Genomic DNA, 25528 nt, shown 5'->3' with positions numbered 1-25528 from the left:
CAAGAGCTTTGATGTGTGAGAGCACGCCACTTCTCCCGCCCCCTCTTAAACACCCTAATTATCACTGCTGCCACTCTGCCGTGTGTGAACTGACACACCTCTTTCTGGCTGGTTGGAAACTGCCCCAGGACACTGCTCAGGTAGTGCAGCTTGTTTGTTATGTGCCAGGGGCAAACAGGGTATTTCTGTCACTTTCTTGCACTACCTAAAAAAGACTGAATCAAACCCTTATTAACATCAAGTTTTCTAATTTACTGTCAAAAAGATGTGAGGCCCTGTTGATACCTGGCTTTAAAATGCATCTCTGGTAATCTGATCAGCAACTCTAAGGCTACTTCACACTAATATCTTCTAGAGCAGCGTTTTTGTAAGAGAAGTAATCTAGCATTTTGCTTTTATCGCTGGCAGACGAGATGTGACTGAAGAAGATGCAGATGACATTGTGGCATTGTTTCCAAATGTTTTCGTGTCTCCCCCCCACAGTTTTCAAACTAAAACGGGGTCAGTGGCTTTTCCAAATGGGTTTGAGAATTTCCTGAGAAAAAGTAGCATACACAGCAGATGTATAGCAATAATGATGTGTTGTAAAAGTAAAATGTAGCTGTGTGAACTTTGCCCAAGAACTTCAGTACACTCCTGGCATCACAATGCTTCTCCTCATGGGTCGTCGTGACCACTTGTGATTGGATCTCACAAATAAATATTAATGTAATTTCTCTTTGCATAGAAAAATTTAAATGTTGTAAATTTGTGGGGGGCACAATGCACTGCTATAAAGTATCTGTCTTTTCATTGGTCCAAACAATCCAAAATGCCCAAGATGTTTGAAATATTCGAATTTTGAGGATAAAGTCAGGTTATGCAATTTGAGAATGTGAATATGTAAATACTTTCATAAACACAGAGAATGTCAGTTGAGTAGCTGGTCCGTCTACATGGCCCAGGACACATTTTAAGATACACTGACAAAATATTGTAGCCATATTCTTATCAACCCACCTCCGACTGTGGTGTGTGTGATCAGATCTCACTGTGTCCGCACATCTGTAATTAGAGCTGTCCATTTGTGATCACTTAAGACGCATGTCCTTGCCAAGTATGAGTGGGGCCATAGCATGTGTGTTGGAGCTCTAATGCTACACAATGATCTGGTGGTGATCCATAGACTGAGGGTCAGTCTGAGGCAGTGACTGCAGTTTCTAATTATCGGCCACACGTTACACAAGGGAGAAACCAGTGAACTGTGAAGTGAGGAGGTGATTGCTACACACTTCACTCCACATTGCTCATCGCTCCATTCCTGTTCAGTGTCAAAACAACAAACCACAAACTTTTGTTACTCCTCATCACCACCTCACGTCCTCCACTATAACGTCAGCAGTTCTCTGCAGGGAGCAGAACAAGCTTCAAGCAGCAACACGCTCTGCACTGTCACTGGCAGTGGGCTGCACTTTTAATTTACCCAATTTGAAACCAGAGAAATATGCAGTGGGGTGGAAAACCCATATCAGTGTCATGTAGCAAGTGTGCGCTGTGCTGTCGAGTGCCAGGATGTGTATTTACTCCCTCTTTCTCTATGATGCTTTTATTTTAATACACAGTCTAGAGTTTTCCGTGATTCAATCACTTACCCAGATCTCCTTGTGGATTTGCCAGGAAAGTTATGAGTGGGGTGGGCTGCATACTATTAAGTCACACTGGATGCAGTTATCGCTCCTTAATGAGAGGAAGTTCTAATGTTACAGAAGCACAAGGCAGGATGCATTAACAGCTGAATATGATACATAAAATACAGGCTCCTCTTCCCCTTGTGCCACAGTAAGGTGGGAAATCATTTCATATAAGAAAGTAGTAACCAGCAAGCTTTCTTATTTCTGGAGATGTGATCTTGAAAGTGCGCCGCATGCCAGTGAGCTTTTCCTGTCCAAACATATTTCCAAAGTAAACTCGGCCCGTTGGCTATTAATTTAAGATGGAGAGATATGCAATAACATGCAGGCCTCCAGCCCGGAGATCACCGTCAGCAGCCAAGTATTCTCTCAGGAGGAGGTGGGCTGGGTTAGCCTGACAGTGAGGCATGTCCCTACGTTTCTATACCTCATTTAACCAGGCAAGCATACAAGAATACATTTTTATTAATAATGGTCTGTAGAAGCGGCTGCAGTAGGATGGTGGATCACATCCAGCATTTTCCAGTACATCCACCATAATGGCCACTGACCAGCTGAGGGTTTAGCACGAAAAACTCTGCAAACATGAGTGCATGAAGTCCATATGTGCACTGCAGGAAAAAACAGCCTCATACAGTGAGAACTCAGTGTCAGTCTCAAGAAATAAATCTCATACAATGCAACACAAATGCAAAGACCAGTAAATGAAATAAACCATCTGTGTACCGGTTCACTATTTGGCTCCTTGTGTTACTGTTGGCCCAGTTCAGTTCTAGAGGGAAGACTTGACTGCTCAGACAGTTTTTCTCAAGGAAAGACCATATCTGTAGTTGAGATTTTGCAGTTATGCATGCAGGCAGAGAGATAAAACAATTTACCTCTTAAAATACTAACCGTTAAGATGCCATGGGTAGTACTTTTGCATGGGAGACATTTCATGTGTGTGAGGATTAAGGGCTTTTTAAAGGTTTTAAGAGTTTCCCTTGAAGCATCTATACATGTATGTACATGTATGTCAAAGACCCAGAAAAGATTCCCAGCCCCTGAGCATTAACGTTGGTGCAGAGAATTGACGTTTCTAACAACACACATCCTCCAAGTCTTTTGGCCAATGAATTGGTATTTTAACGTTGAATAAAATGGAATAAACTGCAGTTCATAATGTTCCTGCCCAGCATAAGAAGGTGCATGTAATGAATGCACATGGTTAATGCATTATTGAATAATAACCATCATCATGAAAAACGTCCTAATCCATAGTACAAATGTAATTGAACCTAAACCCCAATATTTTTTGCTTGTGGCTGCATTTCACTTTGCAAAATGCATGAAGATTAATCGGCAACATTTAGCCCTTTTTTTTTTCATAGACAAGGTTGTTACACAAAATTGAACATTATTGTCAGTGGAAGTACTATTAAGATCCAAGTTTTATTAGGTATTCAAGAAAAACTACATAGGTGAGTTTTTCTAAATAAAATCATCTTGCATGCAGCATTTAGCAGTTGGCTCTGATACAAGCTTTAATGTCTTCCGGACCTGCTGTAATCAGCGCCCAGTCCTCAGACTCTGACACAAACTTTTCTTTGCAACCAGAGTAGGAGGTTGAGTGGTGGGAACCGGCAGTGGGTCGTTCAGCCAGCAGCACCTGATGCCGGGAGAGAGGAGAGGATTGTCTGAGTTCAGTAGACTGAGGAAGATGGAATGCCCCTCACCAGTGGATGTAGAAGTTTTGAACTTCCACTTCTGCTCACTGCTGTGTGCAGGAACAAGAAAAATGGAAAACAAGAAAATAATGAGAGAGATCTAATATCTAATGACCCCCCCCCCCTTCTTTCTGTGCAAGTGCGGGCGTGCAAGCATAAGAAAGTACGTGAATGAGTAAAAGGTAGAGACATGAGTGCGTGGATCAGGTTCCCTCCCCAGCTTACTTTCACCTCTAATAGAGCCATTGCCATTCCACCGGGGGGAAGCGGTGCGGTCCCGAAACAAAGCCTCTGCTGTGTGTGTGCAGACCCCCCAGAGTGAACCCAAACCATACATGCAGTAATGGGCTTCTTCCAGAGTTTATCTGGCTCTAATAGACACTGCTCTCAGCCTCTAAATCTCCAGGACAAGTCTGTGTGTGCAGAAAATGCTGTCATGCCCCAATGTGGCTGACAAAGAACACGGCAGTTCAGCCTCTCAGAGCGTTTACTGTTTGAAATTGTAATCTCCTATAGCGAGTAAGCAGTTCTGTCTGGAAAACAGTGGATTTACTGTACAGCTGAATATGTCTGAGCTCAATAAAATGTGACTGCAGAGATCAGGGATCTTTTCCACATGTAACTTACCATTGTTGTGTTCATTTGGAACTCCTGAAATGTCTTATAAGTGGAGCAAAATAAAAATCCTGCTTCTGCTTCTTTTTGGGAATAACCAAACACTTTATTACACAATAATCGTTATCATCTCAACACATACAGCAAGAGTCTCTCCTCAGAATCATTCTTGGGCAGCTCCGTCTCTCAGTATCAGTCCAGAGCCCTGCTGGGCTTGTTTCCACAGGCAGTCTGACCTCCAGAGCAACGTAGCAGCCAAGCTCATGCTGCTGCTTTTATACATCCTCCAACAACATTTCATACAAGCACAAAGCCATGTGCCCCTGCCTCAAGCAAAGGTTGACTTTCGGACTGAGTTGAGAGGCTGACAGTGGGGAATGATGTCTAGTAGCTGGAAAGCCTTAACATTTTTGTACCAGATTTCCTACTCTTTTTGAGAAGAGGTTTCAGCTGTTTCATGGTATCAGGGGGCTCAGTGGCATTTATGCTTTGGCATGTAAATCCTGTGCAACATTAGAGTGTCCAAGATATCCTGCTCTGATTCATTCAGTCATACGCTGCATTTTCACTGCAGCAAATTTCCTCAGAGACTTGGAACCCTTGCTGGAAGCCAGGGTCTAAATCAGGTTTCTCGGGAAATCTTTTTACCCCCCCCAAAAAGTCAGTGCTCAGGGGGGGTAGTACTTTTACAAAGAACGGCAGCCTTTGGTGTGAGGTGTGCATCAATAAAGGCTTTATTTGTGACGAATTGTATTTGCTGTTACAGAGTTTCTCAATTTATATCACGTGATTAATTGTTGTATAGTCCTCTACACTGCCACCACCCGGTCAACCGGAGTAAAATCGCTCTTTGTTGCAGTCGGTTCATACGTCAGCAGTTAATTTGATTAGTCCCCCTGGTGTTTAGACTGTGGTGGAAATGCAAGTGAATACCGGCAACAGCAAGAACCTTTTAGTCCCTTGAAAAAATGTCCTGGAACTAAAAGTTCCAGATACTTTTGGTCAAAATGTGGGTATAAACCAAAGCACTGTGAGTTCAGCTACATTGCAGTTAGATGAGGTAGACACAATGTGAGGAAAGATTATTACAGTGAGCCATGTTTTTTCTGTGGTGTAGAGTAGTGCAGTGAAGTACATTCAAACCAGTGTATTATCCTCTGATTGTGAGATTAGGTTACATGTGTTTGTTTCTTAATGTGCAGCTCTGTAAAGGGTGGCTGTTGCTATGCACTGTTCACATTCCCCCTTCAGCTGACAGACGGTCCCATCCAGCTTCTCTCCGACAACAAACACACAGTGAGGAGTCGCTGACAACCTGCTTCAAGGAAGACTTCGAATGGCCGTCGGAATGTTTGTGTGTGTGTACAATTCGTTGTTATCTGGCCCTGTGTGTTTCACTCTATCCACCCACACGCATAAACACAGCTCGAGTGTACTGGGACTCATCATTCAACCTCAGCCTCTAACACAAATAATCACAGGGTCCGGCCACATGTTGCAGCTCCACTGCACAGGGCTCTGACAGCTGTCAATCACTCTGCCGACCTGTAAACATTCCATTGGTGGGCACAGTTATTAAATCAAACTGTACAAATATGGCAAATCTAATGCTATTAATCTTTGGTTATTGACATAACCCTGTGTTAAATTTAGGTCTGGCTGGAAAGACCGGTAATATTAGATTCCATTGGGAGACTGTTTTAAAAGGTCTCTTGATGGTGTTTATTTTAAGGCCCAATGGTGGACATGTGGATGGCTTTGCATGTGTTGGTGATCTCTTCCTCAGAACTACCTAACAACCTCACAGGAATGTTTTCAAATTAATTTCAAACACAGCGTGCATATAGAGCTGGAAAGAGATGTGCAGTTTTTGTTCAGCTGTCTGAAACATTTCCCAATTTTGAAATTATTTTCATTTTAAAAGTCTGGGATGTTGATTGAAAGGTCAGACACCCCACCTTGACGACATTTCACACTTCCTTCCTTTAATTACACTGGCACAGCCCTGTTCTGACATATGATATGTAAACAGTCAAACAATGCTAACTGTATTTGACAGTTTATACTCTGGTTTCTCTCCACCACATTTTGGCTGCAAAATCAGTAGAAAGCACACTAGTTTTAACCTCAAAGTGAGATTCTCTCTTTCTTCTGTCGGCTGTAGAATAAAAACCAAAGCATGAAAAGGGACTTTTCTGCTGTTGTAGTCAAACCTCGGTGTTTGTCCAACAATATGTGAATGCCACCCTCCAATGCCTCTCCCCTATAGATAGTGGGGGAGTGTGTTTGTCTATGGCGTGGCATGGGGCCTTTGCTGTCTTAGCAGTGGCCTCTATGCCCTGTACTTGGTTGCTGAACCAGGGAGAACATATCAAACAAACACTCCAACACAGAGTTGGAGGAAGATTGGGTTACTCTCGACATGAGACAACGTGTCGACTGCATTGCGTTAGTCCACACACACACACACTCCCCTGACCTTCAAAAAGTGGTATCCAAATAGGAATGGTGTTGTTTAAATCCAACTAAAACTTTACCCTACCTTGTATATGGAAGGAATTTGTAGTAAACACAATATCTAGCCATCAAAATACTGTTTCCTCCTGCCTGGAAGTCACAGACAGCTGATGATGAGAGACTTTCTAGACCTTCTGATCCACTGGGGCGGTATTATACCATCAACACAGTGTGACAGACACTCAGTAGCACTTGTCTCTAATGTGCGGTGTTCAGTTACAACAGTGTTGGTGGAAAACCATCAGATAACTCCACAGGGGTATGCAGGAGTGGCAGTAGGAATGTGTCAGTTGTGCATGCATATGTGGGTGAAAATGTGCACCACAGCTGTCATTAATGGACATGTTTCTTTCTCCAAACAGAGCTGAGATCTACTGGCACCGCTCATCACTTTGCCTACCTCCTCAACACCACCGACTACAGGATCCTGCGTATGGATGAAGATCACGACCGCATGTATGTCGGCAGCAAGGACCACATCCTGTCCTTGGATCTCCACGACATCAACAAGGAGCCACATATTGTAAGACCATTCCCATTCTCTGCCTCCCCTTTGCTCAAACTCTGGCCCCTAAATGGGCTGTTACACTGAGCTGAAGCTGTTACCTCAGCGTTCACAGCAGCAGGCCCCAGGGCAAAATGTTCTGCTCTATTGCCCCAGCGGCAGCCATTTTGGCTAGCTCAGGTTAGTTTTTGTTGGAGAGCACATTTTTTTGCTCATTAAAACACTGTAATTGGGTTATGACAATCCTATGAGGACTAATATTACCCCGGGTGGATATCCCTTTTGCAATTTTAGCCCCCTATTCTCATAAATGCCAGTGATGTGTAACAGGTTGGATTCTAACGATGAAATTTCCTCTACCCCCTCCCTCACAGATCCACTGGCCAGTGTCTGAACGAAGAAAGATGGAGTGCCTTGTGAGCGGGAAGGACGCCAATGTAAGTATGTGTGTGGGGACACCACATGCAACCTTTGCAGAGTTGTTCGGCTAAGGTTTTTTAAATGCATTGCGTTCAACTACCTCTGTTGGTTTTAATTCAAGGAACTTGTGTAAATGCCACTCACCTTTTGGGCACAGACTTGGCCCAGTTAAAAGTCTGGTTCCCTTCTGTCTGGCCAAATAGACAGAAATGGTTTGAAGCAGAGTTGCTCAGTCAATCTCGCACCTCCTCCTCACTGCCAGGCCAGGGTGGGGGACACAACATCATTGTGTGATAGTTTGATATATAAATAATATATTTAGAAGCACAGTAATACTGAAATATTTTTAAATGAGAGGCTTAGCATTTGGTAATTCTGTAGGAGTTGTACCAGTAATAGAAGTACTGATTGGATGTTTATTATGGTTTAACCACCTCAATCCCTGTGTTTCTAGGAGGAGTGTGCAAACTTTATCCGTCTGATTGAGCCATGGAATCGAACTCAGCTGTACATCTGTGGGACGGGAGCTTACAATCCAGTCTGTACCTTTGTCAACCGTGGACGAAAACCTCAGGTTAGGACTAAGGACTCTCAACATCTCTCTTTAATCTGCATCATGATCCTCTCTTTTTCCTCCATCCACCTTACGCTAGGTTCTCTTTACAGTGATTTCCCTCCATCATTAAGCCCGCTCATGGTACCTTGTCTCTGCATCTGGCAGTGTAGCCAGCTCAGCTTCACCAGCACACAGCTGCCGTCCCCAATGAGCTGTTAAAGCTACTCTGTTTAGTCTCAGCCTTTAATGGGACCTCTTGAATTTCCTAAACCAAGCCAGGCATCACTACCTCGGCATACTCCCCTTTAACACCTCACTCTTCTTTAAATATCACACTTGTTCACTAATCATGACCTGGGGACTTTTTAAAAAGGGGCATAAGTAAAAAGTAAATTTCCCAATAGTCTCTCCCTGGGGATCACAAAACAGTTCAGAGAACTTGCAACAAGCAACTGCGGCTTCCATGAGACCCTTGTTGCATTCAGATCCTACATGACCCCTCGCTAAGGAAGTGCTTCCATTCACTCACCTTTCCATCTGCCCCGAAATGCATCCATCCAGGCCACCCGCCATCATCTACCATGTGAGACGTGGACTAATTGGAAGTGGGAGCGCCCATCATGGGGTGTCAGTGGAATGTTCCAGTTCTAGTCCATTATTGAGAGGACTGTTTTTCTCTCCACCACACTGAACGGAGTTCTGAGTCGTCAGTGACCACCTCCCTGAGCCGAGCTGGGGAGTTAACCATGTCGCAAAATGTTAGATGATGCACTCACAGATGCATGCACACACATTTTTGTTGTTATGAATTCAACAGACACATTGGTTGTTGTTGTTTGATTTAAGCCCTGCCTGGTCTATCCACAGGGTGAGTTTTGAGCCTTGTAGCGTTTGTAAAATGTAATACTGTTTTGCTTTGGCAGCAGTTTTGAAGGGAATGTATGTGCCATACTGTGAGAGCCTTTATTGACTTAACCACAGGATAGAGAACTATTATTGTTGCCTTTTCCACCATCTGGTCAAATAAAGCTATGCACACTCCCTGTACAGTCTAGCACACACAGTTACATTTTCCTTATGCTCTTGCATTATATTAAGTACATTAGTATTTGTTTGAGGGTAATTCTTACCATGTCTGGAAGTCGGGACAAATTCAGTGTTCAAGGAAGACAGGAAGTTCCTTGGTCCTTCCTCATCAGCGGCATAACATCCAGTTTGTGTTGCTGTCTCCTTTTTTAGACATCCATGTATCTACAGATGGCCCAGACCAGAGGAAGGGCTAGCCGCGCAGCCGAACCCAGCGCAGTGCATGAGACACTCGGACTAAAGGTGCGATGTGGGCCCTGTCTGCACCGCAGCCCTGCATACTGCCTGGGCTTGTGGTCACCAGCAGCATGTTCCCTTCTCTTTGTGTCTGAGCACATTTTCTTAACATCATCTTTAACCTGGACATCATTTGTTTATCTCATTCAGCATGCATCCTTTCCAGTCCATGCACAGTCTTTAACGTTATGTGTCATTTGTGCAAATGCATTCAATTTTTACGTTATTCTCTCTCACCTTTCACTCATATCTTCTTTGTGTAAGCCTCACCATCTGAGCATGCTTTCTCATCCACCATTGTTCTTCTTGTGGTTTGCATTGTGCTAAATGCCAAATTTTGCATGAGAGCTGGTTTATCAAATGGAAATGGCTTCACAAATTTGTGTTGACTTTTGCTCAGCTCACATTTAATTAAGTAGACTTTCGCTCCTGTTCAAATCATGGCATATTGAATTTTTATCTTGCATATATTTCAATGGACATGATGGACCGATGGACAAAACGTCCATCCTGCTTATCTGAGACAATGCAGGATGTCCCACCCATCAGTCCTTCACCCCAGCGAGCCCTCCACCTTCTGTAGGAATGTGGTGCAGTCTCTCCCAGAGAGGCAGCAAGACTAGTCAGCATTAGACCCACTCCCACAGCAGGCAGTGTTTGCCCAGAGCAAACCTCAGCCATCTGTAGCCAACTAGCTGTGCAGAAAAAGAATTAATAGAGCCACATACTTGAACATGTCTCCACCGCTTGAGCACTCCAAGCACTTTGAAACACAGGACGGGACTTTCAAAGAACGTGAGGGCTTTAGGTGAAGTGGGACACTTTGAGAATGTTGCAACAGTTTTTTTTTCTTGTGCCATGTCTTATAAAAAATGTTGCAACTTTTCTGACGGGGTCGTATTTTACAGCAGTGGTGTAAAAACACGTGCAGGACACAGATTCCCTTTGGTTCACATAAATGTTTGTGACCGTTTATTACACATCAACATCTGGCATGGCTGCGAGTGAGCTGCCAGCACCTTCTTATTTTCACAAGTGGTGATTTTAATCAAAGATGAGTAGGGAATTGCACAGGGGTGCGTGTATGATCCAATGAATTGAGTTTGGCACAGTGCCATAAACTCTCTTGTGCTTTAGTGCTGATGGACAATGACAGGAAGTCTCCATCTCTGTCCCGGCTGGGAGTGAGAAAAGGCGGTCGGACATGCTCTGGTCTGTGAGGCGGGGCTACAGGACATGTCATTGCACGCCACTGATTCATTTTCCCCTTCCCTCGTACGCAAATTCCTGCCAATCACCTATCAGTGCTTGCGTGCTGGGTTGCCACAAGCCGTGAGCATCAGTCATCCAGCCTCCATCCCGGGCTTGTTTTCACTGTGCTGGATTACAGGTGTCAGCAGTGAGCCTGCACAGCCATAGGCACCAAGAAGCTGAGAGATATTTGGCATGCAGCTTATTATGCGGAGAGAAGCAGCCCATGACACATTGTTTTCCGCAGCAGAGTGGCATGAAGATGGATTCGAAATTCCTCGCTTTTCCCCCCATGTATTTTTCTGTGTGAACGCACCCTCATTATTCTAATGCTTCATCCCCCATCAGGCTGTATGGGTCCCACTGGAGTCAGAGGGAGCACATACGCTGCCTCATTTACCCTACACAAGGGAATCGCCTTGACAAGATGAAGAGTGCTGAATTTATTTCTATCTCCATATGATTTTTCCATTACAGGAAGAAATCTTTCACTTGGAGCCGGGAAAAGTGGAATCCGGGAAGGGAAAGTGCTCCTACGACCCAAAGCTCAACAGCGCGTCAGCTTTGATCAGTGAGTATCATCTGAGTTTGGTCACGTGCGGAGACAGGCGTGGCTACAGTCCAGCCCAGCTCATTTTAGGCCCCCAGAGCAACGGCAGCCTCATCCAATATGAATCTTTTTAGCCTACTGTTTCTTTTCATGACTTTTTCTCTGCTCAGATTTTTTGTCCAGAAAGTTCAAGCCCCTTTTCATTCTGAGCCTATTTCCTACAGTGAGCTACTTATTCTAATCAGCCTAATCATTTAATCCTAAGGAATTTTACCTTGTTTGGGCAGCAATTTTTTGTATGAATATTTGAACCTTCTAATGCTACTTTGAAAATGTTATGAAAACATGTACTACTTATATGGGAAAAATAGCAGAAGGATTTATATAGGAAAAAATATAATTCAGGAAAACTTTAATAATTTAGTGGAGAAAAAGTGAATGTAGATGCTTCTAATACAGGAGGCATATTATGCTCATATTCAAAACACATCACTTTCATCATTCTGTCCATTGCTGTTGCTCTTCTTTTCAGCTTCTGTCTGAAACACATGGTTTTATTTTTTTTCTTGGAATTCTGTGAACTAGCTTTGGGTCCAATATAAATCCAAGTTGTTATCGTTATTATAATTAACTTAATTTGACAAAGGCTTTATCTCCATTCATTCGGTATCTATCTGTCACGCTTCAGTAAAATAGCTTGTATCTGGCCCTGGAGACTGTAACTGTCATCTGCTGTAGTGCTCCTGAAGGCAGCGTCCTCTGTTCCTTTTAACCAAGGTCACTCAGTCGGGTCCTGAACCCACAGTTGCCACCAGTGAAAGGCGATCTCTCTGCGGGTTGAGACAGCGGGTGTAAATCACTGCCACTGCTTTCCCACATTAGCACAGTGCCAGCTGACCAGTATGGAACCAATGCGGCCATCCATGATGGATTTACCTCCCACCTCCACCAGTCTGCATCATACAGGGGACACTGGTGTTAGTGTTGATAAGGATTAAGAACCCTGCACCACAACAATAGATTTACCACTGACCACTTACTGCTCAGCTCTCCACCACATTAGACATCCTGTCATCCGTAGACATTTTAATGATATGTCATCAATCTCCATAAAGCAAGGCTGAGAACCATGACATTGAATATAATGGTGGTAGGACAGTGGTTTTTGTTTCCTCTGTGCTACCTCCCGCTGTCTCTTAATTCCATCCTTAAAAGCTCTGACAGCCACACCTGCTCCCAGTGGGGCCCTGACAGCAGCTGGGGGACAAACACCTTGCCTTCCTGTGGCTTAACAAGACTTTTGTGTACATTTGTCAGTCTCTCCACATGGATGTGCTCATATTTTATGTCTTGAAGTGCATGTGACAGTTGTGAAAGGAAGTTTTGACAACTTTTATTACGTTTATTTTTCATGTCCTGTGATGATTTCCTCAAAGATTTGTGGGAAGAACAATGGAATCTCTCTTATGTGTGCGTCATCTCAGTCACTGGGATATGTTCATATATAAAATTCTGGGTATAATTCCTATTTATATATCTGCGCTTTAAACTGAAATTCTAGAGGTCATAAAAAGTTCTACGGACATTTTGTAGGTTTTTTGTCCCCCAGACTGAATTGGGAAAGGAAGCTTTTGGTTTTGGGCACCTATTAATGTTGAACAAGTTTTAAGTTTTGATAAAAACACTTACTCTTAATTTGAATGCTATGAATCCACAAGTTTGCCTGTTGATTAATGTTACTGATGATAACAAATTACAATTCCATGTTATTTTACAGGAAATTTAAAGCTACTTAAGTAGATGACGATGATTATATCATCCCAACCATTTTATATCTAAACTAAGACTAATGTGACCATTTTGTTTTTTTATGCTGACCTGCTGTATTGAGAAATGAAGAGTCCTGTGATACTTAATATACAAATATAGATTTTGAAACATGAGCCTTTTTAATTTAACTGCAAACTCTGCCACTGGAAGTGTCGTCATCAAAGACTTTGATTAACTGAACCATTCTCTCTCTCTCTCTCTCTCTCTCTCTCTCTCTCTCTCTCTCTCTCTCAGATGGTGAACTCTATGCTGGGGTCTATGTCGACTTTATGGGAACAGACTCTGCCATTTTCCGCACTTTGGGGACAAAGACTGCGATGCGAACAGATCAGTACAACTCCAGATGGCTGAATGGTAAAACTCATGCCTTTGCCTGTAAATGTTACATTAGGCTTTCATCCAGTTTTTACATACAGAAGTTTTAACATACAGGGAAGGATTCAGGGGTGGGGCCAGTGGGGCACTGTCGGTAGTTTGAATCTCACTGCCGCCTCAAATGCCCCAATCTAATTAGTAATTTGCAATCGATAAATGTGACTGTTAACACACGAATGACTTAAATATGCACCTTACTGAATCAGAAATTGTTCATGGATCTTGTTCATTGGCCCCTGTATGTAAATTGTGGAGCCTTCATGGCCCGTGATTAAGAAACATCCCAGATTCGCAACTGATATAAAGTCCAAATCAGGTTCCAAATCCATTGCAAAAGAAAAGGAAATGCTAACAGTTCATAAGTGATTTCAGCCAGAGGTTTTCCCATTCCTTTCCTCCACCTAAACATCTCACTATCCCTTCTCCCCACAGACCCCACTTTCATCCACGTACACCTCATCCCTGACAGCGCGGAGAGAAATGACGACAAGCTGTATTTCTTCTTCCGGGAAAAGTCCTCCGAGATGGGCCAGAGTCCTGTGACCCAGTCACGTATAGGACGCATCTGCCTGGTGTGTACACAGTCAGGAGTGTGTTTGTGTTGGGGTGTAAACATAATGAAAAGAAAATCCTGCATCGATATGAAAAACAGGCTGGAGTCTCCTGAGGCGAGTCACCCACTGTGTTTGAATGTTTACGGGCGCGGGATGAGTATTTGGCCAACGCTGACGTGCTGGAATCCACATGTCTTTAACCTTCCTGTCTACAATGCATCCCTCTGTCTATGAGGTTACCCTCTGAGCTCTGACCCCATGATCTCCTGACCTCTTCTCTCTGGCAGTTCTAAAATGTGACGCTTTAAGTTTACAGAGCAGAGAAAAACTCAGTGCCTTTAAGAAAACTCTCAGTCCCTCTCAGTTAAACTAGAGTTTCTTCACAAAAGCCTGTGTGCTTTTATGAGCCATGAAGACAAATAATTACAAATGTCTCAGAGTGATTGTGGGGCATCGTTCTTTGAATGAGGCATTGGTGAATGTTTGCTTGCATGTATCAACGTTACAGCGGGTATATGTGTACGGGTGGGAGTGAGAAAATGTAGCTGTGTGTGCTCATGCCTCAGCTGTTCACCAGTGTATTTATTTGAAGGGGGGTCAGGCGCTGACCCGGCACACAAACACTCATCCCCCTCTCAGCGGGCTCTGCCCCGGCCCCCGGACACCCAGGTCCTGTCGTTCTTACTCCGCCACACATCTGGACACTTTTTACTGCCGTTCTCTGCACCCTGCACGCCGCCTGAAACACACTCAGCCGTTTACTGTAATTACACTGGAAAGTATAAAAACATTTGGACTTCCCAAATGGGATTCATCAAAAGTGCAGGACCTCCCTTTTAAAATGTAACATAAAAATTTTCATTAAAGCGCTACATTTTCCAAAGCTGGCAGTTGTGGAAGCACATACTGGTCTCAACTCGTTTTTTACTGGGATGGATTCTGGCTTCGCTCCACCGCAGATGGAAGTGTCTGAATAGGAGGAGACAGTGTTTACCATCCCACCCCCCATCCCTGGTTTTAGCTTCCAACATGTACAGTGTAGTGTGTGTGTGTGTGTGTGTGTGTGTGTGTGTGTGTGTGTGTGTGTGTGTGTGTGTGTGTGGGAGGCTCCACCTGGGTTTGTTTTCAGTAGGAGGACACAGGAGGATGTGAGTGTGAGCGAGTGATGGACAAACTGTAATTTTTCTTCTCTGCCCTTCTCCAATACAGAACGATGACGGGGGCCACTGCTGCCTGGTCAACAAGTGGAGCACCTTCCTGAAGGCCAGGCTCATCTGCTCCGTGCCCGGTGCCGACGGCATGGAGACGCACTTCGACGAGCTCCGTGAGTACAAACACACCCTTTACACTTACAAACAGATCTTGCTGTGGTTTTCTCTGACTGTCCAAGAGCCAATGTGGGCGGGGAGCGTTGTATAGACGTCCTTGTCAATCAAACATGCTGCCAGAACAGTGATGTGTTTGTAGGTGTTCAGTTCAGCCAAGGTCAGTGTCGACGTTCTTCTGCCAGATTACATCAATCACATATAGGACTGCAACTAACAATGTGCTCATTTCAATCTGCTCATCGCTTTGTTGTATAATGATTTATGATTTCTATACAAAGACAACTGCCACTGCAGAGTCCAATTTATAATACATAGCCCTTGTTTTATCTGATTATCAGTCCAAAAACACATTTACAGCCATTTATGATGAGGACAAACATCAATTAATGGAATATTTTGCTAATGGAATACCTGTCTGCATATTCATTAGCGAATTAGTTGCCAGTTAATTTTCTGTCTTTCCACAAATAATCCAACAAGAATGTCACTCTCTGCCAAGGCCTATTTGTCCCCTAATGAAACCACATTGAAATTCTTTTTCAAGATTTTTTTCATCAAGATCCATGAATTATTCTTCAGGAAATCGAGCAAATGTTGAAAAATGCCACATCAAAAAATGGATCCTGGATGTGCACCCTCATTTGGATCGAAAACAGAATTGAATGGGCTCTTCTCAGGTCATGCCCCACCCCTCCACAAAATTTCAGTTGAATAATTTTTCATCAACTGCTAACAAACAAATAACATAAACACATTGGAAGAGTTAATAAAGTTTTCAGCTCTTGATGCACAGAGATCCAAATGTAATGCAATTTATTTTATCAGTGAAAATGAGGTAGTAAAATAGACATTTGAAAAAAAGAATCTCTGCTCTTTCCCAGAAGTTCAAGTATTATTATCTGTAATACAGCCCAAAAACTTTTGTTACACCCTGTTTTTTTTAAAGAAACTAAATCTGTCTTTAAGTAGTTAATCTTTTTGACAGAAGGTATCGAATAGCAAAGAGAAGAATAAAAATGACATGGCTGGATTTATCACAGACATATTCATTTTTAGGTTCCTGTCATGTATAATTAAATCTGAAATATTAAGCAGAGAACAGTCTACTGCAGGCTCTGTTGTTTCTGCTACAGGATCTGCCAAAAGTGTAACACACACAAACACACACACGCACACACACGCACAAACTAGCCCATGGCCCATATTGGAGCCCACTCCCATCATATGGCCTATACAGCATACTGTAATGTGAATGACACACATACACACCCCTACCTCTGTAGTTGTCATTTTCTTTCAAGATGTGTGTGTGTGTGTGTGTGTGTATTTGTAAGGGGGCGGCCTGATAGGGGACAGATCAGATCACCCAGCGGGAATGTCTGTGACCTAGTGTGTGTGTGTGTGTCGGAGGAATCTCTTTCAGTCTTCCTGGTTTAAAATAGAAGCACAGAGTGATAAGAGACTGATGCGTGCAGCTACTGTCGCTCTTCAACTAATCTCAAGAATGAAAAGTGCTGTTACTGTTAACTCAACCTGCCTGCAGTTCTAAAAGCTCTTTTTGGTTTGTTTAACAAACAAGTGACATGCTCTCAGAAACTCTGCGTCCCTTTTCACGTCTGGAGCCTCTTCACCTGAACGGCGAGAAATTGGTTCAGAGGGGGAACATGCTTGCGTTGCCTCGACAAATGAGGCTTCTGTCTGTGCTGGTTTGAACAGTGTTGACACGGGCGTGCAGCGGCGTGGCTCTGTAAGCTGGTTGGAGAGTCGTCATCTGCTGGCACTGGGGAAGATTTTCAGGACGTTGCCTGAATAAGGCTGTAAATGTGTAGCGGAACAAACTAGTGAATGGACAAGGACGGGCATGTCCGTGTAGATATGTCCAAAGAGAAGGAAAGATGCCAGTTTGCAAAGCAGTGATCCCTACCAAGGACTCCTAGAGGGGACAGTAAATTGGATTGGATTGAGTTTCATTCTAATGGCTTCACATTTACTGTCTAGTTTGAATGTTTATAAAGCTCACTGAAAGGTTTGTCTTTACACAGGAAACTTGAGATTTTAGGATCTCACAGGGGGATGCACATTAAAATTTAGGTCGTCAAATGATTAGTTTGACATTCAGGGAAAAGCTCATATTCCTCTTTTTTTTGCCGAGAGCTAGATGAGAAGATTGATACCACTCTCATATCTGTGTGTTCAACATGAAGCTACAGTAGCAGCTTTTAGCAAAAACGTCTGAACACCCATGAAACAGCCCGGCTCTGTGGCTCTGTCCAAAAGTAATGAAATCCGCCTACCAGCACCTCCAAAGCTCTTTAATTAACCTTTCATGTCTTGTTTGTTTAATCTGTGCAAAAACTGGAAAACATAAAAACAACAGTGTTTTCCTGGCAAGCGGCAGGGGAAGTGACTGAGCCTGACTAACAAATATTCCCTCACATAACCTCCAGTAAAAAACAACAAGTTGTGTGTTTTATACGTCACATGGAGGAATTAAACAATCAAGACGCATCCTGTTAATGCAAGAGCTGTAGAAGTGACAGTAGAGGAAGGATTTTTTTTTTAACCACTGGACGGAGAATGTGCAGCTGTTTTGTGCTGTTTACCACAGATTTGGGCGGCTGTGGCTCAGGAGGTAGAGCAGGTCATCAACTAACCAGAGGGTTGGTGGTTCGAACCCTGGCACCTCCAGTTCACATGCTGAACTATTGGGAGTGGTAGTTTTAATATCACCCGGTGTTTCTAACCATCTTGGACCTTACAGAGTGAACAGTCTGGGACGTCTCTACACCATGACATTGATTTATATATATATATATCTTGTTTGGTAATCTGGAAAGTTGTGCTCCTTTTCAAATCTATCTAACCACTACAAATTTGTAAATTTAAGCAGAAATATTGTTACACTAATTACTGAAAAGTTTGTTGAAATGTCCAGAGCACCTGCATTACTGGCATGATGTTGTTATATGAAAAGACATTATGGTAAAGCACGTCTGAGAGCTGGGGAGTTTTTACTGGTGGAATATGTAAAATCTACTGTCTCTGTCCGACACCTAAATGACCCATTGTGATTTTAAACAGCGTAATAGTGCTTTTTTTACCCAGTGATGATAGAAGAAACTATAGCATTTTAAATGAGGTTGACCATTAAAACAAGTCCCACTGGCTGGAGGGATGAAAAGGCGCAGCGAGAAAAAACATGTCAAGTGGATAAAGGGGGAGAGACGCAAAGAGAAACAGATGGCACAAATCCAAAGGTCGATCAAACAGAAATTGAAATTTCTTTTGAGGAAATGGGATGCTGAGATTTTACTGCCATCAAAGCATAAGGAAGATAGTTGTGGAATCTGGATCCTTTCCTGGCTGTTATTTACACGCTAGATCCCCTGGAGCTGGAGTTGTCACTGCCCTGTCAGGATAGCTTTTATTGCAAATCACGTAGCCTTGTTTTCCTCCTCCTATGTTTTCATGAAGCCATGATCTGTTTTTTAGTGACTGTATGTGAGCTCTGTTCATGACAGCTCTATCTCGGACTGAGCACTATCTTGTCTGCATATGCATGCACTTGCGTGTTGTTACGTGCATATCGCCCATTTCTGAAGCACAGCAGCTGTATGTCATGCCAGCGATCGCCTGTTGTGTGACACCCATGACAGACCATTGTGCTGCTTCCACGCTAACCCATGACCGTTCCATGTCTACGGCTGTGGCAGCTGTGGAAGATCGCACGATGGTGCATGTGAGGGTGTCTATGGGTGTGACTTTGGGGAATCCGGTTTGCTAAGTTGGAGTAGGGACAATGTGCTAGATCCCCTTTAGCTTTATCCTTTCTACAGGAATCAGCTTGCAGTTGTGGATAGTCCCTGGAGGAAGACTGGAGTGATTCTCTAATGTGGACAAGACCAAAACCAGCAGTGCATATTCAATGATAGAACTCACACCCTCCATGTATCAGACTATTTGTGTATTAGCCTGACTGCTAATTTCTTATATGTGGGACTGTGTGATCATAAATCTAAACTTTTTTGCATTTGATCACTTCTCCTTCTGTTTCTGCACTTTCTGAGCATTAATAGTCATAATTTTAGTTTTTCTCCTTTCATCTCTCGCTTCTCGACTTTTTGGATTGTGTCTTTGCTCCATGGTCAATTTTCTGCACAACTAGGTTGAGAGAACATTCTCGGTTTCCCTCGAAGGCCCGTGTCCTATTGTAGGCAGTGAACATGCCTCCTGGGAGTAGTATTTAGGTCAGGTACCGAACAGGAAAGAGACTTATCACCCGTCATGTGTTTAGCTCCTCTTTATTTGTTGCTCTGGACCTTTCCTTCAGTAACAACAAAAGGATGATTTAAATCAGGCCGTGTCCGATGTCAGAGCCCTGCAGGACAGAGTATGTGAGCGTCCGTGATTTATTGAGCTCCAGAATTGGCTGAAGAGTATATGATGCAGTTCTCCCTTGGGAGAAAAGAGATATTTCCTTTCCCTCCAAGTGGAAGACATGAACTATGGATGTAGAAGGAGGAGAATCCCTGCACATCATGGTCACATTGTCTTGTCTCTTCAGGAGAAATCTCAGGTGGTTCAGTAATCACACACTGCTGCAGTCTAGACTGTTGATAAGAAGATAGGGGAGGCTACGCTTCTTTAAAAGTATCATGGGAATATGATGATGCTTTTTCTTGCTATTTCTGCTCAGCTTTGACATTAATAATTAACTAATAATAATAAGCAGCAAGCCAATGCAATGCAAGCAGTCTCTCTCTCTCTCTCACACACACACACACACACACAGAGGGCTAATGCATTATAAATGATGTGTGATAGATTTTTGTTACTTTATGGTTCAATAATGCAGGTTATTGACAACCAGTTGTATTGACAGAATAAGAGGACCTTCACACTTCAGTGTGCCTGTGTGTGTGTGTGTGTACCTGTACATATATATTTTTGAGGACCATTTTTCAAACTTAAAGGTACAGTGTGAAGAATCTGGTGATATATAATGTGAAGTTGCATGTTGCAGCTGAACACCCCTCACCTCTCCTTCCAAACATGGAAGAGAACCTGTGGTAGCCTTTAGTTGTCATTAAAACTGAAAAGGTGTTCAGTTTGTCCAGTCTGGACTTATGTAAAAAACATGGCTGCCTCCATAGAGAGGACCCACTTTAGATGTAAGTATTAAGTATTTAAATATAAAGGGCCTTTTCTGGGGTACAGAAAACTACAATTCATACAATTTAGATGAAACAAACTAGTAAAAAAAAAGGATTATTCTACATTAAATTACTGCCAATACATCCCTTACACCTAAATCTTACACACTGGACCTTTAAAAGGGTGAAGACATTTTGGGTTGGGAATAGGTTTAGACTTTGTGAAAGTGAGGACCGTGAGTTCAGACCTGATTTTAGTGATAGGATTAGAATTGAGTTTAGGTTAGGGTTAGAGTCAGTGTTAGGGTTAGGCACTGATGGTTCGACTTAGGGTAAGGGGCAAAGGAATGCATTCCTCAGAGAGGAGCACAAGAATATGTATGTGCAATTGTATTTGAGAGAGAGCAAGAGAGGTAGGAAAAGGAGTTTTACTGTAAGCCTATTAAGCCTATATAGAAACCTATGTATGTACTGCACCTTTGTGTTATGGGTCATCCCTAACAAAATATGTGACTCCACTGGTACTTTAGAAGCTGGCTTTTAGCTTCTCCACACATGATGTTCTGGTGGTGCCTAGGACCAGTGATTGAATTCACAGCCCTGCTAGCTCTATGTCTAACGCTTGGATTGAATTGCAGCATTTAGGATGGTAAGGTGAAATAGTCTTTTAATTAGTTATCTTGTCAATAAAGCCTTCACCAAACATATCCTTCCCGAGGCCATCATTCTGTTCATTGTTGCACAGTTGATTGCTGAGGTTTTACACCAGCAGGATATGGATAGGACAGATGGGCTGTCTGGAAGGAACATGTTTTTACCTCTCTTTACTTCTTGACTGAACGCTAGTTTAAACCAAATTCCAATGAGTTGTTGCTGTACTTTATATTCAGTCCTAATAACCCAATATTAGAATGCTAGCACGCTAAACTAATATATTTTCATTTTAGGTCTGTGTCATTATTGTTACTATGAGCATGCTAGCATTCTGACATTTGCATTTAGCTCAAAGCGCTATATTTTTCAGCCATGTCAAAGTTTGTGTCTCACATGAATCCCTGAACTTTATTCTATGGGTGCAGTGATGGATTTCAGCGACTGTCAGAAGCTTTAAGACACAACCCAAGAGCCTCACTATCTAAATCCAGTAATGGCTACCATGTGTCTTCAACAAAGATGAAGGTTCAGCCTTCCAGGGATGTGTAGCCTAAAGGTCTATCTAGCTAAGACTGGTTGGATTGACTGAAAGCTATGTAAATATTAGTAAAGAAGAGCACTTGTGCTGTAGAGCTTGATGTGTCCTTCAGTCACTCTTTAGACTGACGTGATTTCTCTCTTTCCCTCTACAGGAGATGTTTACATACAACCGACACAGGACACAAAGAATCCTGTGATATATGGAGTCTTCTCTGTCTCTGGGTTAGTGGACAAACAGATACTGTATTCTTGTATATTTCCAGCAGCAATAATACGCTGTGTTTGTCTAACTTGAGCTACATTTTCTCTCACTTCACAGTTCTGTCTTCAAAGGCTCAGCGGTATGTGTCTACTCAATGGCCGACATTCGCATGGTCTTCAACGGACCCTTCGCCCACAAGGAGGGTCCCAATTACCAATGGGTGGCTTACACTGGGAAGATCCCCTACCCTCGCCCTGGCACGGTGAGCCTCACCTCACACTGACCCCACACACATGAAAATCCCACAGGAAACCTGGTGATTTCAGGCATAACAGTGATTTCTCTTTGACAAATAGAAACCATCTGGCACCATGCATAACCAAACTGAAAATATCACTGCAAGACAAGCTCTTGTATAAACTTTTCCATGTGATTTTATCCATTTATTTCATGCATTTGTGAATACTCTGAATTTAAGTGCTTTGGTTTTTCCCTCAGTGCCCTGGAGGTACCTTCACTCCCAACATGAAGTCCACTAAGGACTATCCAGATGAAGTGATTAACTTCATGAGGAATCACCCGGCCATGTATAATGCCGTGTACCCAGTACACAAGCGCCCCCTAGTGGTTCGGACCAACGTGGACTATGAATTCACCACCATCACTGTGGACCAGGTGGCGGCTGCAGATGGCAACTATGAAGTGCTCTTCTTAGGAACTGGTGAGTGTTATTCTAAACTTTATAGAATAACATTTAACAGAACAGTGGAGTTTTTGTCACCTCAGCCATTTTAGGGTTATTTTAAGGTGACTATCGTGTACATGAAGTGAGTCTAAAGACTGAACCTGTGAACCCTTTTGATCAGAGTGAGAATGGTGAATGACTGTGTCAGTGGGAAGTTGAATAATGAAGGTAAAAAATCCCCCCTATGGAAATAAATCCCATGTTAATGGAGGGCTTGTCTCCCATGCAATCATCTATCATTTGGAGAAAAGCATTCTTTTCCTTTTGTGCTTGAGTGGAAATTTAACCAATCAAAGGGTTTGTACCTTGCACTGTTCTCATGAAGTAAACAACAGGAGATTTGTACCTGGAGGGCAGGGGTGGATCAGTGAGAAAGAGAAGAAGTAAGATGTGGAGGAGGAGGAGGAGGAGGAGGTTACAGCTAGTTTATCCATCACCTTAATCTTGTCCTCTGATGTAAGAAAGATTATGTGTTCCCCTGCATGCCTCAAACCTTTAATAAGACTCCAGGATGACAGTAGCAGCGACAGCACAATAATGCAGCCCTCAGAAGTTGCATGCGACGCCTCTTAACTGACTTCTTTGTTCATGTGTATATTACGGGGAGGACATGGATGGGTTTGTGTGCGGCAGCGGCCACTGTGGAGGAATGTGTGTTCTTTCAACTGCTGTCAGATTCAACCATTTAGCCCTGCTCCGAGGCTCAATGCAGAAGTCATAATAAATCTCAGGTGTCCAGCTCACAGGAATGTCGGACTCTTTACAGAAATCAAACATGCCAGGGAAGCCTAGAGGGTTTTACAGCATCAGAATGAATAGGTGTGGATAAGAATGAAGCTAGGGATGACAGGAGAGGTTTGTCATGGTGGAATCAGTGAGTACGCTAAGTGGAACAGAGCATCATGTCATTGAAGAAAGGTTCAACTGGAGAGAACCTCATGACAGAGGTGAAGAGTACAACACAGCCTGTTGATACAAGGATTATCCCTTGTTTGAGGTTGCAGAGAGAATCAAATGGAAATCCAAGGGGCCTTTGCCAGGTGGACGGGTGAGTGGTTGCAGGTGTGTAGCTGACAGGTGTGCGTTGTGCTCCACAGACAAGGGAACGGTCCAGAAAGTCATTGTGCTGCCCAGAGATGATCTGCAGACCGAGGAGCTGGTCCTGGAGGAGGTGGAGGTTTTCAAGGTAAGCGTTTTTACTCCTTACTCTATTATCTCACAACTGATACATTTCTTGTCCTTTCTCTTCTTATTTTCCTATTCTGCTAACGTCTCTGTGTTTTACATTTTCATCTGCAATAAAGATTACTGTGCTCACAAAAAAATGTATTTTCTCCATAAAGGCCCCCACTCCAGTTACAACAATGAAGATCTCATCCAAAAGGGTAAGTATGTCTGTGCAACAGATTTTCTTAACCTTCACTGACATGAGGAGAAAAGAAGCTTCCAAAGAAAGGAAATGAATGACAATTTCGTTAAGGTCACAAGCTACGTGCGTACAGCTGTGCCTACCTGCTGTTTCATAATTCTTATACTACATGCATGACAAGGGCAGATAATGGGGAGATAGATATGGAGAAGGCATAAAAGTTTAGTGTTGGCTTTCAAAGTGATTAAAATACTTGGCCTTTTCTCCATTTAATGACATCAGTTCCACAGACAGAGAGTTAGTATTACAGCCTGCCACACGGATGAATCTCAACAGCTGATCATGAAATCATGTTGGTAACCTGATCGAGATGAGCTCAGTATTCTACCAGAAGATCCACAGCCTGCTGCTGTTTCAGCACAGTGCAGAACAAAGATTTTACACTTATCTCATTGCATACATGTGGGTTTGTGTTTTTGTAAGAGATCAAATAAGATAATTGAAGATGGAAAAAGCCGCTGGATACACAACTGTGAAATTGAATCACTCTGAAAACCAGCTACCTGAATGCATGTGGTCTGAATTGTGCTCTTTTTCACTGATTCAAATTGTGCAAATCTAGTGACCTTATTTCCAAGTTATAAAAACTAGTGCAGAGCCTGTTCTTAACCTGCCTGTTTGGCCTTTGTTTATGCTGGTTGCAGTTTTCTTTCTGAAACGATAAAAGTCACCTGCAGTAATTGAGTCACGGCAAGCTGTGCTGGTCACCTGTTTATTCAAAGTTTACTAGTATTGAAAATATCACGTGTCAAATCACACCAAAGTCAACACTGCTCATTGGGCCATAAACAACGCTTATGCCAAGTGTGAAGCTGATAAGACGAATGGTTCTCGAGATTGTGAGCCACACAGACAGACAGAGATTTCTGGAATCAAGAGATCAATTTTTAGGATTCACAAATTCAGACTTTCTTGCTTTTAGTAAATGAGTCAATTTGACCAAGTAGATTTAAAATTTTGTGCCTGACTGTACATCATTGATTTGAAAATAATTTTAGAATATTGAATAACATTTTCTGAATTTAAACCTGAAATTGACTGTTTAAATCTTTAATAAAATTACTCCTAAGTTTTGTTCAGTGTTACGTTCTAACACCATTTCCCATTTCCTTTCTCTCAACAGCAACAGCTGTATGTGTCATCTGCGGTGGGCCTGACACAGCTGGCTCTCCACCGGTGCGACGTGTACGGCGAGGCCTGTGCTGACTGCTGCCTAGCCAGAGATCCTTACTGCGCCTGGGACGGCAAGTCCTGCTCCCGCTACTCTGCCTCGCAGAAGAGGTGAGCCCCAGCAGCAGTGACGGCATGAGTTACACTAACATCAAAACTAACTGATGTGTTGAATGATGCTCAGATTACTCTGCAAGGATTGCTGAATGGCTGATTTGGCATCTTTTTCTCTCATATAGTCATCATGGTGTTTGGGAGAATTAACATTAGACTAATGATAACGTACTAATTAAGTGTAAACAGTAAATTGTGAAAATATGCAGTAGATAATAACATAAGGTAGCTCATGGTTATTTCTCTTTTGATAGATTTCTAAATTGATATATGTATTGTTGAATGGCTTTGAATGGCTTGCTGTTGCTTTATTATGTTTTT

The 25528-nt window shown here is 42.9% G+C and overlaps 1 protein-coding gene across 4 annotated transcripts in view; it reads left to right on the top strand.

Annotated features, from left to right (window-relative positions):
- sema3fb (sema domain, immunoglobulin domain (Ig), short basic domain, secreted, (semaphorin) 3Fb) overlaps positions 1-25528 on the top strand; it is a 59267-nt gene that overhangs the window by 28935 nt on the left and 4804 nt on the right. Inside the window, exons 3-16 of one of the 4 annotated variants that reach the window (XM_020086906.2) lie at positions 6871-7031; positions 7388-7450; positions 7888-8007; positions 9229-9318; positions 11041-11134; positions 13178-13297; positions 13751-13890; positions 15082-15196; positions 21700-21769; positions 21867-22011; positions 22248-22470; positions 23592-23680; positions 23838-23879; positions 25047-25204. In XM_020086906.2, the coding sequence (XP_019942465.1) occupies positions 6871-7031; positions 7388-7450; positions 7888-8007; positions 9229-9318; positions 11041-11134; positions 13178-13297; positions 13751-13890; positions 15082-15196; positions 21700-21769; positions 21867-22011; positions 22248-22470; positions 23592-23680; positions 23838-23879; positions 25047-25204 (1630 nt within the window). Of the gene's footprint in view, positions 1-6870; positions 7032-7387; positions 7451-7887; positions 8008-9228; positions 9319-11040; positions 11135-13177; positions 13298-13750; positions 13891-15081; positions 15197-21699; positions 21770-21866; positions 22012-22247; positions 22471-23591; positions 23681-23837; positions 23880-25046; positions 25207-25528 lie in introns of all 4 variants that reach the window. The other 3 variants (XM_069512382.1, XM_020086908.2, XM_069512384.1) reach the window with 3 other exon arrangements.

The sequence above is a fragment of the Paralichthys olivaceus genome, chromosome 2, assembly GCF_024713975.1.
Source record: "Paralichthys olivaceus isolate ysfri-2021 chromosome 2, ASM2471397v2, whole genome shotgun sequence".
NCBI classification, from domain to species: Eukaryota; Metazoa; Chordata; class Actinopteri; order Pleuronectiformes; family Paralichthyidae; genus Paralichthys; species Paralichthys olivaceus.
The sequence above is the reverse complement of the archived record's forward strand: the minus strand, read 5'-3'. Positions and strand labels throughout refer to the sequence as shown.